The following is a 16652-nucleotide window of genomic DNA, read 5'->3' as shown; positions in this document are numbered from 1 at the left end:
CGCAAAAAACAATAGAAAAATCGTTTTTTTTTTCGGGTCCATAAAACTTTTGAATAACATTTTGATTTCAATTCATATCAAAATGTCGATACTGCCCTTCCAAAATTGATATTTTGCACGAATTTAAAAAAAAAATCTCCTACTAAAATGAGGTCGTGGCAATTTCTCGAAAAAAAAAAAAAATTTCTCGGCCCTGTTGATCGTAGGACAGACTTTTCTTTAAATTCATGAAAAAATGTCAACATTTGAATGGCAGTATCGACATTTTGATACGAATTGAAATTAAAAAATGAATCAGTTTTATGGCCCCGAAAAAAAAAATGATTTTTCGATAGTTTTTTGCAATATTTGAAATCGATTTGGGGCTCGCGAAATATTTGCACATGATAGTGTTATTATTAAAGAAAATTTTAAACCCAACCCCGTTCCTAAAGATGTGGCGGCCTATGAATTATGGGGATTTTACAAAAACGTTTTTTTTTAGAAAAACTCGATTTTAGCAAAAACTATTAAATATTTTTCAATTTTGAAAAAATTATTTTATTTTGCTCATCAAGAGCTATCTTTTCACCAAGTCTCATATGAAAATTTTTATTTTTGAGAGACGGCTATTTGAAAAAATATGCAATTTTTAGCGTTTTTTTTTTGCAATAACTAATTAATTTATTTATCGGTCAAAACCGGTTTCGACTTATTCGATCCGTATTAAAAATTCCTACAACTTTTGTTTGAAACATTTTTTTCTAAAATGTTTACTTTTTTTTATAAATGAAAAAATCTGTTTTTTGCGAACTTTGGACGTCATTTTGAAAATGAAGCCCAAAAATTCAGGTGGGGTAAAGTAGTTCATTGAATTCTACGGAATTTTTCCTAATTTTTACATATTTTCAATTACTGAACTATTTTTTGGCAAAAAATGAGGTATTTTCGACAATTTGATTGGACTACTTGTACATCTCCGTTTTCAAGTACCTCCCTCTTGTTTCTAATCAGCACAAGTATCCCGGCAATCGTAAAAAAATAATTTGTACTGTCAACCCAGAAGAAACTATTCGAATCGCGTTAAGAAAGCTATACGTAACGTTACAATTTAAGAAATGACGCACCTGGTATTCTCTTGAACGAGTTGATTATCGATAATGTCTTTCACGGAGCTCTCCTTAATATTACTCGAGTTATTAATGTCATTGAGCTTGTCGTTGGAGTGGTTGCTGGCGACGCTAGCGCCCTTCTTCTCTTTGGCGGCGCTCTGAACGCTGCCGCCGTCTTGGTTTGAGCTTGGCTTGCGAGACCTGGGTTTGGGCGACACGACTTTGTCCAACGTCGCCGATACCGCTTGCTGATACTCAATGATCTGCTGGTGCTGGATTTTTGTTTCCAGGATTTTCGTCAGGACGGAAACTTGATTCTGTATTGCCACCATGAAGGGCTTATACCCAAGGCTAAGTAAAAATGAAATGTTTTTGATAGTTTTCGTATAATCCATGTAAAAAGCTTCTTTGAATTGGAGTGTACTCAGAACTAAGTCATTTATGTGTACTACACAATATTTTTTCCACAACTTGGATATTAGTTTGGTTTTTGAGATATCTTTTCTAAACAAAATACCCTGTATAGTAATTTAAAATTTTTTTAAAAACTATGAAACTAAAATACTTTTTATTATTAAATCCGGAAGAAATTTATTGACATTTATGTACTGTAATATGCTTACCATTCTGTATTTGTCCAATAATTCAAGATGAGTATACCTTGCCGGAGCCTGGACGCGGCTTCAATTGACTGATCATGCGATTTAGCGGCGTTCACAGTTCGTAGAACCGCCATCGCGTCTCGTAGTAAAACCGAAATCAAAAGCGACCATTCCAGACAACTAGCCTCCATGAACAGCTGTAAGAGATATCTAAAACAAAAATTAAGTTAAAGGAAAACTAATTTATACTGATTTCATCTTTACGCTAACCTTAACTGCACCTCAGACCGATGCGACCCCTTACTGTCCATATTCGACAGTTGCTCCAAAATCTGCGAGGAAGGAACCTCCCAGTTATCCGTACCCGAAGTCCCGATCTCTCTATCGTCACCCCAAACCGAACTGACGGTACTCATCATGGATTCGTCCACAGCCGTAGCTAAAACCGTTGTTTTCAGATTTAGGCTAGCGCCAAAGTTCTCGCTCAACTTCCTATCCAGGATATGATCGTTCTTTTGGGATTTATCTTGTTTGCCAGTTTGATTCTCGCACAGGCTTTCCTCGTCGATTTCAGTCTCTGCTATCTGGCTGGATTGTTCTAGAGCGTTCATGGGTGTTATCAAACCGTGTAGGCCTTGGAAGGACATATAGCCGCTATCACCGACTCTACTAGAAGTCGTTGGGTAGTTGAATACGTCCAGTTTTAGAGATCGCAGGTGATCGTCCATGATATGTGTATTTGTGTCCACCGGAGACTGAGGTACTAAAAGATTACGTTTCGGATGTTTGCCTTATAATCTGTGATATTAATAAGGTATCCGCAGTATATGTGCCATATCTACATTTGATACAGCAGCAGTTTCTTTTTGTCTTTATCCTCAGGGGAAGTATGATGTTTATTTATTTATTTATCATTTATTGACACATATGACGTCAACAATGAAACTATAGACTCATATGTTTAATATATAACAATACCGTAAAATAAACGCAGTCTTATGTGACCTTAACAGAAAATTTTGGATGAAAGTAGGGGTTAACAACTTCAGGAGAATTATAGCAAGTCCAGCAATGAGTATTATGAAAATATAAACATTACATCACATGTTAAGGAGACCTCATCTGTTCCCACTGGCCCAAGAGTGAGAACAACACACAACAATGGATGACATCTTCCGCAGGGTGGAAAACAGTCACATCAATTTACTAATGGCTAATAGCAGTTGGAATTTATAAAAATTTCAATAATTTATTTTTGTCTGGCATTTTGCATTTCAATTAGAAATATGCATATAAACACAACATACAAATGCCAGACAAGGTTGAGCTGTTCGAAAATGTATAAATGAATTAAAAAGTTATAAAAAAATTAACAAAAACTTGGGTTTCTAATTTTTTTGTCTAAGTCGAAAAAAAATGTATTTTTTTATAACTTTGCTTATTTATTTTTATATTTTCGAACAGCCCAACTTGTCTGGCATTTTTAATTTGAGTTTGTAAGTGTATTTTGTATCAAAAAACAAATTGCCAGACAAAAAAAAGACACTGAAGTTTTCATTATTTTTTTTTACAACTATTTAATTTAATTTAATTTTTCTTTTAATTTTCGAACAACCCAACTTGTCTGGTGTTTTAACCTGAAGTATAAATATGTATTTTCAATAATAATGCAAAATGCCAGACAAAAATAAATCGTTTATATTAGATAAAAAAGAAAACAAGTTTTTATTAATTTTTTTGTAACTTTTCAATTCATTTATACATTTTCGAACATCTCAACTTGTCTGGTACAAAAATAAATCATTTAAACTTTAATATATTTTTACGAATTTTCTTTTGTCTGGCACAATTTTTCCATTTCCAATTTGTCTGGCAAATCTTTTGTGACAAGAAATATGGGTATTAATTTTAAGTACCCGAGATACCAGACAAATAGTGATCACTGAAAAATGTTAAACATTTTCATATAATTTTCCGCAGAGATATTCGACTCCGAACATTGGAAACCGTCTGGCAATTTATTTTTATCATTTTCATAACAAAAATTTTCATTGTTTCGATTGCCAGACAAAAAGTAAACGACACTTTAAGATGATTGAAAAACTAATTATTTTATGCAAAAGGAAATTAATTTTCCAAATTTTCGAACACGGGTCGTCCCTTAAAACCACCCTTACTTTCATTAACTTCATTTTTCGAAGATGCCACACCCATGTGCGTTAGCTCACGGGGTCTATAACCTAGTCTCCAGAGTTTCAAATTAATCCAAAATTAGTGAAATTATTCACTGAAAAAATAGTGCTGAATATTTTCTAGGGAAAATCCAAAATTTTCAAATTCTAAACGTGTTGTACTACTGAGTTTCACTAATTTGAAGTACTAATCACTCTCGAACACCACACAGATGACATTTAGCCAACCTACGGTGAATAAATTTGTGTAATCTGATTCATTTTTCCTTCCTGGCCTCAAAAAAGCTCAAAGCCCTCAGCAAACTGTTATAAAGTCTTTAAAGCCTACAGAAATGCTTTACTTCCCTCTGGATTGAGACAACCTGCAATCCAAAAATCAATGAGATTGAGGAAAAATGACAATTTTCTTGTTCATGGTTTTTTGCGAAAAGGTGGAAGATCTAGAACTTTTGAAAATTAAGTCCAAAAATATAGAAAAGAGTAGAAATCGTCTGTATAACTAGAATTTTGTTGATAAAATTATTGCCTACAATTTGCTTCAAATAATCTGGTGAAGGTCTGTCTGGACACTGGTTACCATAAATACATTAGGCTTCATTCCAATTACATTTTGTTTTCCCGTAAATTAATAACACGTGACAAGTAAATAATACATTTGCATAAAAAATTATTCCTCAACAACACTACAATAAGAACCAAATGACAGATAACTAACAACCAACTACCATTTTACAATCGGTTAAGGTTTAACATTCCAAAATTACCAAAAAATTCCAATTTTTGGTGATAATTAATAAGAGAAATGGTGAATACTAATCAACTGATGACGACAATGTAACACATCAATTACCACCCGTGGTCAATTTCCGGAGAGAGCGCTGTTTGGGAAACAATAAAAACAACAGAAAAAGTATCGCAACTGAATAATGCTCAAACTGATAAGTATAGTTGAGGCTATGTTGCCAGATTGTTGGAATTGAGTTAATATAACGCTTGGACATGTAAATTAGTTAAGTTTAGGACACACGTATGACACTTCTGCGGACACCATACAGGGTGATTCAGAACTTATCCAAAAAAAAAATTCTGGATGTACAGGGGACCCTTACAAATACAATTTTGTAAAGAAAAAATCAAAAAGGTCAGTTCGAAATTGATTTAAAAATACACTTCTGCACGGCACTGGAAACTGGTCCACTGTAAAACCTGACATCGCACAATGCGACCGGTATGGCGGCGTGATAAAAACGGACAAAAACTTTCACAAGGAAAGAAATATGTAAATAGAATTTTATCGCACCTATTTTATATCGGCAAATTCAAATGCTTTTGCCTTTATTAATTATTAATAAAATTAATTTGTGTTTTTAAATAATAAAATCGTTTGACATACCCGATGCTGCAACAGCAATTGTTCAAAATTTTATCCGCTTACATGTAAACACATTTGGGTCCGTCTTACTCACTTTCTACGAACTAACACAAATGATGTCTTGCTTCACCATAACACAAATACTTCACCATAATACAAATGTTGTCTTGCTTCACCATAAATTAAAACGATATCCATCAACTCTGAGTTGCTATACACGCAAGCCATTTTTGACACTAACTACTAAAAAACTGATGTAAATACCACAGATAACAGGTAAAAACTACCGCAACGACGGATTTCAGTATTAGGAGTCACATGGCTCTCCACGTGTATTGCGAATGACGCTAGAGACTACAGTTGTCCAGCTATGTATTGGTTTAATGTGCTATAACTTAAATAATTTTTTTCTCAGAAACTATAAGGATTTTACAAAAAAATGTCTTACAATATTGACTCCATTTCTCATGCCGCATCTATTCCCAAATTTTTTTGGATAAGTTGTGAATCACCCTGTATAGAGAACTTCCACAGTATATACAAGACTTACCAGAACTTCCTCCAGTTAAAATCGCAGCTGGAGAAGGATATGGCCAATTGAAGTCCTCGTGGACCTGTTTTAATGCTTTCACGAAATCGTCTACTCTAGCGGCTCTGTCTCGCTCTTTACCTAACCAAGCTACAAGATGAAAGTCCAAATGAGCAGCGAAATAGCCCAAATCTGTCAACCGACGTGCAGACAATAGCCTCCGGGCATGCTTTTGTAAGATTACGTCTATGAAAAATTCTTCGGCAGTATTGCTTGGTGATCCCCTAGAAATACCAAAATTGATAAAGAAATGAAAAAATGGGACAATATGTTAATTATGAGATTTGATAATATACCTGTTATCGCTTTTTTGATTTCCGATGGAGTTTGGCACAGATTTTTTCCTAGCAGATTTCGGAGACTCTGCGAGGGAATTCATGTTCCCGATGGCATTGCTGGCTCTCTCGGCTATTTTCGGGGATATGGTCGTGCTGTAGCTGCGCACTCTGGGACCCTGTACGTTACCCAAAATAAGAGAAATATCCTCCGCGTTAGGGGTAACAGGCGGGGTTTGCTGAGACAACCCCAATTTAGCTGGTAAGATGAAAGAAGTGCGCGGAGATTCCGACTCGACATCATTAGGGTCTACAATGACAAAAAGTCAGTGGGGGTATTGTTTAATTTTTTTTACTAAATACCTATTGCTCTAAGGAAGCGTACTAATTCCTTTGCGAGTTCCCATTTCGACTTGTCTAGAGCAGTGTTTAGGAGTAGGGTGGCGTATTGTCTACTGACTGAAGAGGTCTCCAAATTCTAAAAAGTGCATATTAACTCTAAAGTACAATATGTAGGTATTTAAATTAAATTAAAGCCTGAATTTCTGTGTGAAAGTGGTCATATTTCGATAATAAAACCCATATTATTTTCTAGGGGGTGATTTTTAGACCCATATATAAATGAAATCATAATGAAAAAATTTTAAATTAAATTTGAGAAATAAAAAATTAAAATGATCAATTTGATCAATAAATAATTGAAAAATAAAATAAATGTAATAAAATGAAGTAGTGACATATTCGACCATTCTCATTTCGTCAAATTAATGTTGGCCGTTTGTCTTTGGTCCACCTAATGCCAAGTTGTCAAATCACATCAGGTGGATTGATATTACGTATACCCGAGTACCATAAAAATGGGCAGTGATTCAAATCCAGCACTTAGACGAGTAAGGGAGGTGAGGGGTGCAGGAGACAAAATTCAATAGGCGTGCTAATTGAGAACAAAAAATTATAAAAAATAAGTTCACGGTGAATAGTTACTTTAAAAGGCTTATAAAGGCTGTCATCCTGTCAACAATTGTTGAGTGCCGCCCTTTCAGATGGCGATGGTCCACCACCACCCAATTACACTTACCTGATGCGCACGCCGTGGATATCACACTTTATCACTTATAATAATACACAGAATATAATACTGCCTACTATTTATCACTTCAGTTGAAAATCCTTCCAGAATTGCCTGCCGTTTTCTTTGGATATTAACATCTTGCCATACTTTTGTCACCGTATGACCTTAATTTTTCCATGTTTCGTTCGTGTAATATATTCTACGATTTATTTTTCGAACTTCTAATACTTGTCTCAAATAGTTTCTTCGCCATATCATTATTTCCACTTTTTCTATCACCATACTCTTTCGATTTCATTTTATAAAACGGAAATTCATGTCATGCATAGTTCACAAAACCACCCTTCTGGATATTCTAGGCAAATTTTGATGCTGTGAAATAGCAGCCTGAATTTTTTTTATTGTCGGAAGCTCATTTTTAAAATACCATCCATGAATTATTCTGCGATTCGCATATTTTGTGTCGTCATCAACATCTATCTTTTTCCTTCGGCGAGTTTCCACTCTTTTCTGTTTTGCAGTCGAGACTTCTTTGCCACTCCTTATTGCACGATATACACTTCTTACCAACACTCTTGTTAATGAACACACTCATATTTTGGTTTCGCGCAATAAGCCCTTCATACACGTTTTTTATCATCTGACATTCCTGCCTTGTTAGATGTTAGATGCTTACTATTACGAGAACACACCGTAGAGCTTGAAGAGTTTGTATTTGAAGAATACAAACTCAAAATCTAATAAATTAATTACGATCACAACTAAATTAATGGAAAGATATCGTCGGACTTCTCCCGCGCGTACGCCTATTTGCTTGTGCCGAGAGGAATACTCAGATCCGAATGAACGCAGCCCAATTGAAACACCAATGAAGGTGTAGAATTTGTTGCAGCAGAGGAATATCCGGTGCACGCCAAATGAAATCCAAGTGACGTCACGCACCAAGCACCAATGAAAGTCTAGAATTTGCTGCAGCAGAATTCCTAAAACTGTGCAGTATCGACTGCTGTGGGAGAATGCGGCACACACAATTTTATATGAAGAATTTACAAACAGCTCGTACTTCTCTTTGTGTTGACTGTTAAAAATGGTGAGCCGGATTAAAGATGAAATCACTGCCTATTATTTTGATATCCGACTGTAGTTCATAATATCAACTAGGTCGATGTTAGAGGTCACTGACACTGAGATTCATAAACTAAACATAGTGCTTCAAAAAAATAGTAACAAATACGGTTTACTAAAAAATTGAAATGATTTTAAAAAATATTTCAAATCTACAGATTAGTAAGTATTTTTATTTACTTTTCATTAAGTATATTTTATAAAACAAGCAAAAAATATTAATTATTAAAAAAACATTTTTTTTTAATGTTAACCGCTTTGTTTATGCCAACAAACACAATGTCATGATTTTAAAATAGCATGTTGCAAAGTCAAATCAGTTTATTTTAACAAAATTATTTTCCATTGCAGGTTCATCTTCTGCCAGTTTGTTAGTTTGTTCTATAAAGTTGGTTTAAAAAAGTAAAAACACAACACCGATAAACGTGTGCATACAACCACCTACTTCGCCTGGTGGCGACGTAGACAAGACTTTAATTAAGTGCAGTTTAAGAAACACACTATAACTTGACTATTCATTTGATTAAAAAAATATATTTCAGATTAGTATTCTGGGGTATACATACCACTACCCTTAAAAAACAACCCCTCTTGAGATCTTGGTGTTGACAACACCTATTTAAATTTTTTATATTACAAGTTTCATTCGAATTTTTTTCAATGTGACAGTTGTCTATGTAAGCATAGAAATCATCCTCTAGAAAACGGTATGTGTCCCACTCATCATTGTCAAAATAATTAAATTTTCACCAGCCACCACTGGTTATTACCTGCAATATAATAAGGTAAGAGGCGGCAGTGTCCAACTGTCCCTTGGCCATGCATTCCTGAAAGAGATCCTTTGGCTTGCCAGCAGCTGAGAAAAGGTAAGGCCACAATGCAATTTCGGTTTTTCTCGCACACTGCACCACGGTTTGCAGATATACGGAAAATTCCATTATAAATTCGATTACGCTGGGTAACTGGGCATCAGGTATTGGTTCTTTACTCGTCGCTTCTTCTTCTAAGACCTAGAACAAACCAATATACTTGGATATATTTGAATGGGGGTTATAGGTTATACGAATTAAACATTTTTATTATTATTACTTGCTTCAGAGACATCTTTCCCTTTATAATTCATAATACAACAAAATAAATCATTACAAAATTGTGTTAATTAGTCAAAATAATCACTCAGATCCATGTATTGTCTACACACTTATGCTCGAGCACAACTACACAGCGCTGCCAGTTTATCAATTTTTGCTCCAGTTCTGGGAATTTTTTGTGTCGAAACTGTAAATTACATTTTCAAATATTACACTTATTCAGGGTGTAACTTTGAGTGAGCTTCCTTTCTTTAGAAACGCCTATTAAGACATTTTTCAAATTCCGTCATAAAATTTTTTTTTAAATAATTTTCGTGCCCCGGTGCTGGTCAAGCTAGTGTAACCTCAAATAACGGCATACTTTAGTCGCAGCGTGTACACAATTCCACACCATTCGCCGCGAGTTACTTTTGTTGAGTGGGTGTTCGCCGCCACACAAATAGTACTTAACAAGTAACATTGCAAAAAAACTCAAGCAGTAATCAATAATGATAAATGAAATACACAAAAATAAATAGTCTGTTCATGGCTTCTAGCGATGAAAAACATTCAAATTCACAGTTTATCACCGTTGACCCGCACTATCTCCCTTCACATGCACTGTAGATTGCCTACAATTCATGTACGAGTATTATTTGTAATACATGAATATTACAATAGCGGTGTACCTAAGTATTGAAGTGCATTTTAAAAAACTAATTATAACTCAAAATTAATTAAAAAAAAGAATTTCAGATTCGTATTCAGGGGAACACTCACTATTACCCCTAAAAAACTAATCCCCACTTAAAGTTACACCTTGTATATTAAAAGCTGTCTCTCCCTTTCGCTCCACGATTCTGCACTTAAATGGGGCATTTTGACGAGCTGTCAAGCGGTTTTATAACACAACTTTCGCAAAAATATTTTATTTAGCTGTGGAAGAGAGATACAAGACAAAATGGCCATTTATCGACAGATTGATAGATGTCAGGCAGCATATCAAAACTATTTTACCACTTACGGCTGTTTTTCTGACAGCTGGGGCCACAATGTGTCGTTATTTTATTGTTCCAAACTGGACCCAGTCATTAGGCACGACATTTCAGTTTGAAAGTAGGGGCGTCCGCGTGGATTACCTAGTGTGTTTGTAATAAATAATTTTATAATGTGGAATGATTACCCGGTTCCGCATTAAAAATCTGGATGAGCTTTGGCAAATATCTGGAACATTGCATATGTCTCCACAAGGTCCGAGAGAAAGGTCAAGTCTGCATCAGCGGACTTGCCTACCTTTCTAGTAGTTATTTTAAAATGTATGAAGCCTGTAAGTATGATTTATATAACAACATTTAGACCGTTTCAAGTGCTATCTTAAAATAAATTTATCAAATTCCTGAATTTGGGGTAGCTTTGGCAACATTTCATCAAATATTCATGTAAATGAAATATAAAGACTATACTCTAATCAAGACTGATTATTTAGTAATTATTACTGGAAATATATTTTATATTGCAATATATTACCTCATGTAATAACAATTCTAAGGAATGAGGGAAGTAAGAAAGACTCATGCAGCTCCTTGCAATTTCCCAAGCATGATAACCCAAATTCCTCCTTATCAGCTGGCGCAGTATCTGGTGCAGATAAACCTGACTCTACAAAAAAATATTTAAACATCTCCTCCCGAAGGCATATTCACTAACTTACGGTTCTTTGTAATACGCTGAAAGGTAAAGAAAACGGAGAATTAGAATCAGATGTATACAGGACGGTATCATTTTCAGCTCCTAATATTATTGCGTCTTCGAAAAGTATTGCTGTTGGAAAAAAAATAAGACAATTCGTAAAACAAAATTAGAAAAACATGGGGGAATAGCTCACCGAGGGGATATATACGTAAATGAAAAGGCAGCATAATCCGTTTGGACATAAAAGTATGCGTTTTATCTCCATCTCTCGGATACAGTGGTAACCAAACTCTCATCCCATGGGCTCCGCAAAACAACCACAAAGCTTCGGTCAAATGGGCCTAAATATATAAAAAAAGATATTAGCGCAAGTCAATAAAATATTTCATCGAAAGTGCTGGAATTACCTTATCTGGCCTTCTCTGAGCAGGCACCCATACGTTTTCCACACAACTTGCCAGCACCGTTGGCATCAGACAAGTGTATTTCTCACCGTTACGCATCTCTCTCTGTACCATCAAGAGACGACCGCTCACATTTAATACTATGCTTTCAGAAGGCCTTGTTTGGCCCCGACCGGTTTCTGTCCTTAAAGAAGTGAGGGTGATAGAGGCGATGCAAGCGGGATGCACCGCCAAAGCCGATATATCGACTGCTTGCAACTTGATGACGTCCACATCTCCAACTAAAATGAAATTATAGGATTTTTTTATATCGGTATCCCTGAATAAGTGGTACAAACTTCAACAAAGAACAAAATTTGTAAAAATAATAAAACAAAGTATGCATTTTGGGTGTTATGCTTCTCAAAATTATTAAACAAAATTGATTATTTTCTTTTTGTTAAATGAGAATGAATGCATAGGAAATACAATCATTTTTGGTACAGAAATATTAATAGGTTGTTTAGTTCTAATGCACTCATCATTTTGTAAAGAATATTTAAACCCTGGAAACTTGGTGAATGGGAGTCAGTTGATGGCCAGAAACCTGTCGATCACGAAAAGCCAGTCCATGTCTAGCGATTCTGCACTCCACAAGAAAAGTAACCCATTAGCAGTGTATTTATTTTGTAAAATAAATGTTAAAATGGATTTGCCTCTCTATTTTCAGCCTTTCAGGAGCCAAACGACTAACATCAAAAAAATAATATTTGTTCACACAATGATTTTAAATATTTTTAAGCTCATGTGTGCATATCTATGGAGGTGCCGGTGTTTGGGAGACACCTTCTACAGTAAATGTGACATATTATTAATAGTCCAGGCGGCATCTGTTTTAAAAAGGGTTTACTTGGGTAAAACATATATGATCGGAGATTTTTGCTTTAACGGCTTCTAAATAACATCAGAAATGATAATTTTTCTATGCAAATAAAAAAAAACGTGGGCTTAATTGTTATTGCAGAAAAGTATAAAAAATTGCAAAAAAAATCATTTTTTTCTTGGATTTCTCGTCGACAACTTAGCAACTATTCATTTTAGACAAAAATTGAAGAGGAAAAAAAGTTTTGTAATTAAATTTTGAACAAGATAAAGTTAGTTGCAATTCGAAAAAATAATTATTGTTATTGCTCTTCTTTTTTTAAAGTAACTGTTTATCGGCATGTCAAAAGTCCAATAATTAATAATAAAAGGTAGTTGAAAATATGATAATTGAATTTTTTAAGTTGCCAGATCGATTTAAAAAAAAATCATCGCAATTAGTCCATTAGAAGCCGAGCGTCGCAGTTTTGAACTCGAGAATTCAGATCGAAGTAGCTGTGTGTTTGCTCTCCCCACCACTGATACCTCAATGATTTCACGCGGTCTTGAATATCTTTGAGTGATATTTTAAATGGAACGCCTGTGATAGAAAATTTTGAAAATTTATATCTGGAAAGTACTCGGAATGACAAACCTATTAGTTCAAAAAACAGCCCTTATACCCTTCTAGTTTTGCTGTAAATAAAGGTTAACTTTAACGGGCTATAACTCCAAAAATAATGGGCAGATCATCAGGTTTTTTATTTTAAATACTCGTCTTTCCGAGTACTTTCAAACCATATTTTAAAATAAAAAAAANTCTCGTCGACAACTTAGCAACTATTCATTTTAGACAAAAATTGAAGAGGAAAAAAAGTTTTGTAATTAAATTTTGAACAAGATAAAGTTAGTTGCAATTCGAAAAAATAATTATTGTTATTGCTCTTCTTTTTTTAAAGTAACTGTTTATCGGCATGTCAAAAGTCCAATAATTAATAATAAAAGGTAGTTGAAAATATGATAATTGAATTTTTTAAGTTGCGAGATCGATTTATAAAAAAATCATCGCAATTGGTCCATTAGAAGCCGAGCGTCGCAGTTTTGAACTTGAGAATTCAGATCGGAGTAGCTGTGTGTTTGCTCTCCCGACCACTGATACCTCATTGATTTCACGCGGTCTTGAATATCTTTGAGTGATATTTTAAATGGAACGCCTGTGATAGCAAATTTTGAAAATTTATATCTGGAAAGTACTCGGAATGACAAACCTATTAGTTCAAAAAACAGCCCTTATACCCTTCTAGTTGTGCTGTAAATAAAGGTTAACTTTAACGGGCTATAACTCCAAAAATAATGGGCAGATCATCAGATTTTTTATTTATAACAACAATTTTTTTTTCGAATTGCAACTATCTATCTTGCTCAAAATTTAATTACAAAACTTTTTATCCTCTTCCATTTTTGTCTAAAACGAATGGTTGCTAAGTTGTCGACGAGAAATCCAAGAAAAAAATGAATTATTTTTGCTATTTTTTTATACTTTTTTGCAATAATAATTAAGCCCACATTTTTTTTATTTGCATAGAAAAATTATCATTTCTGATGTTATTTAGAAGCCGTTAAAGCAAAAATTTCCGATCATATGCGTTTTACCCAACCCGAAACAGATACCACCTGGACTATAAAAGGATTAGTCATAAAATTAATTAAATCCATTAAAAATAAAGAAAACTAATATAAAAATGATTGACCTCCATCATTTCAAATAAAATAGTAAGTTTTAAAAATTTACCTGAATCGTTCTGCTTCAAATGCCAAATGACCACCAGGGCATCAGATCCAAAAGTGATCAGCTGATCCTGAAGAATATTTATCAACAAAACTGGTGCGGCCACTCTCACTATCCTAGCAAACTTATTGTCTAATTTCGCCTCCCTAGGATAAAACCTGAGTTCGTCCGCATTATCTACTATGCTGTAACATCCCAACACGATATAATCACGCCACCATAGCAAGCCCCCTGCCACGATAAAATCTTTCTCTTGAGTTTCGTTGCCGAAAAGCTTCCATCGACGCGACTGCATGGAATAATGTGCCAGCCCCGTTCGTCCGGCAATCGCCATGTTCTGGCCGTCAGAATCGATTGCCGAATACCGCACGGGCCAATTCGTGGCGGAATATGTCGAAGGGACAGGTACGACTAGCCACTGCCGTCCCTCGGCTAATGTGCTGGTCAAAGAGGAGGCACCATCACCAAATACGTCATCTTTACATGATCTATCGGCAAACATTCTAATCAGAGTGTCTGCGGAATTGACGTACAGTTTATCCTCGCCTTGTAAATATAGGTGGCTCTGATGGCTCTAAAAAAGCATTTCTTTCTATTGTTTTATTAAATACAGAGTATTACAAAAAAGTAGATTAACTTGTTAATAACTTGACATACTTTTTTGTAGTACCCAGTACAACATTTTTAAAATTACTTACCATAGAAGGATTTATTGTTAAAGCACTTTTGACGAAATCTAGTTGTATCAAACTTGTCAAACATGTTTGTTTGTTGGAGTCAACGTTACCGTTTGTGTCGCATTTGGTATTATCATCAATAGTCGCCTCTTCAATATGTTTTCGAACCATCCATAACTGGTACCCTTCAGTAGCAAATTCCTTAAAGAAAAATTGCTTTTAATATCCACAAAGCTGATATTCAAGATACACGATTGCAAAAGAATCCATGAAAAATGGATTGATATTCTTACCATTGATGATATTTGCAAAGGGTTACACTTCTGAATATCAACATTGAGTCCATAATCCCATCCTAGCGAACACATAAGGAGGGCTCCGAAAGTAGACCACATCGCTATACCTCCTTTAGACCACGAAGCTACCAAAGCACATCCATCTGGAGTCCACAGCACCTTTCCTACTGATCCAGGACATCCAGGGTAATCTTTGCTGCTTAGAATACAGTTATGGGATATCTCCAAACCCCCAGTACTTTCATCGACATAGTAAACGATACATTCAGAATTTGCTCGGCCAAATGTTATCAACCTATATTTATGGTTTATTGTAGTGCATGTAGCGTCTTCGATTCCCTGAGCCCATATACCTTGAACCTGATTTGGATCGAACTTTAAGGATGATGCGGTTAAAAATGCAGCTCTGCCATCATTTAACACTATTGAGAATCCACCCACCAATGGTGAATATTCTATATCTACAATATAGGTGTTTTCTTCGACTATAGGAACAGCTTTTGATACTTGTTGATTTATACAGAATGGAATTCTTCTTAAATCGAGGGTGTAATCTCTGTTTTGAGTCCCGTCCCAGCGATACCTCAGTACATGACTCTCTGTAGTAGCCAACATTAATTCGCTCATGGTTATACACACCATGCCAGTAATTTTGCCATCCCAAACCATAACTTCTTCACTCTAAAATATTGACGAATAAGTTCTTATTCATATTTCGTTACAACCTTACCAATGTCAGTGAAAGTGGTGGTATAGTTTCCTTTATAAATAACTCTGCACTGTCCCTTCGTAAATTAGCATGTGGTGAATCAGTCTGGACATATAACCCTTTATGATCAGAGGGGACATCTAGTTTGTAAAATAACAGATGTCCCTCGGAGGTCTATATAACATATGGTAAGACATTAAAAATAACTGACAGTTTTACAACAAGAACTTACAGCAACAACGATCATACTTGAATCTGGTTTCCATTCTGCAGTAACGTTTGTCCCAAATTTTTCTAAAGATTTTGTTGAGCGACGTTGAAACACTATAGGGACGCAGGGCTGAAAAGGTTCAAAGTTATAGAGTTCAATTAAAAGTGAGGACATCATTACCTTGCAAAACCATATTGCTAGAGAATCATCAGTTAAAATAGCAAACAAAATTCTATCTCTATTACATTTTATTTCTCTTACTGCACCCTGTCCCTCTTCCGAAATTTTTATAACTTTTGGCCAACCGATTGGGAAATACATTTTCTACATTTACTTTACTAATTCATGCTATATTATAAAACAATTACATTTTAAAAATTAAATTATTAAGTTGACATGTTAAACACATCCATTTTTAGAAAAAACTTGACTTTTGTCTTGTTGTCATTCAAATAATCATAAAAGGTAAAATACATACAATTTATGGATTTTGAAACAATGGAGTAATTAATGCGTTCCAAATACAAATTTTAGATTTGTGGTTTTAAACTTTGCTTTTGCACATCTTACACCATAAACAAAAGTAACAAACTAACAAACTAAAGTAACAACTGAATATGTGAACCACAAAACAGAAAAAAGAATG

The 16652-nt window shown here is 34.8% G+C and overlaps 1 protein-coding gene across 1 annotated transcript; it reads right to left on the bottom strand.

The window, feature by feature from the left end:
- Positions 1–907: 907 nt before the first annotated feature.
- Positions 908–16389, bottom strand: LOC108908136 (guanine nucleotide exchange factor subunit Rich). Its single transcript, XM_018712068.1, has 17 exons — positions 16187–16389; positions 16028–16135; positions 15817–15969; positions 15084–15767; positions 14812–14991; positions 14117–14687; positions 11488–11765; positions 11274–11421; positions 11100–11209; positions 10916–11047; positions 9089–9328; positions 6485–6599; positions 6143–6431; positions 5808–6070; positions 1964–2456; positions 1715–1903; positions 908–1442 (listed from the first exon to the last, which is right to left on the bottom strand). Exons 1-17 carry the CDS (start codon positions 16325–16327, stop codon positions 1091–1093), a joined length of 4446 nt encoding a protein of 1481 aa, XP_018567584.1. The 5' UTR covers positions 16328–16389; the 3' UTR covers positions 908–1090.
- Positions 16390–16652: the final 263 nt, after the last annotated feature.

Source organism: Anoplophora glabripennis, unplaced genomic scaffold, assembly GCF_000390285.2.
Source record: "Anoplophora glabripennis isolate ALB-LARVAE unplaced genomic scaffold, Agla_2.0 scaffold254, whole genome shotgun sequence".
In the NCBI taxonomy this organism is placed as follows: domain Eukaryota; kingdom Metazoa; phylum Arthropoda; class Insecta; order Coleoptera; family Cerambycidae; genus Anoplophora; species Anoplophora glabripennis.
This window is presented reverse-complemented; position numbering and strand designations above follow the sequence as displayed.

What these genes read in the sequence shown, in the direction of transcription:
- LOC108908136 (XM_018712068.1), bottom strand. Translation starts at nt 16,327, where the DNA reads ATGTATTTCCCAATCGGTTGGCCAAAAGTTATAAAAATTTCGGAAGAG. An exon ending in CTCAGAGAAGGCCAGATAAG is followed by an intron (nt 11,422 to 11,487) that starts GTAATTCCAGCA and finishes TTATATATTTAG; the next exon opens with GCCCATTTGACCGAAGCTTT. An exon ending in AATCAAAAAAGCGATAACAG is followed by an intron (nt 6,071 to 6,142) that starts GTATATTATCAA and finishes TGGTATTTCTAG; the next exon opens with GGGATCACCAAGCAATACTG.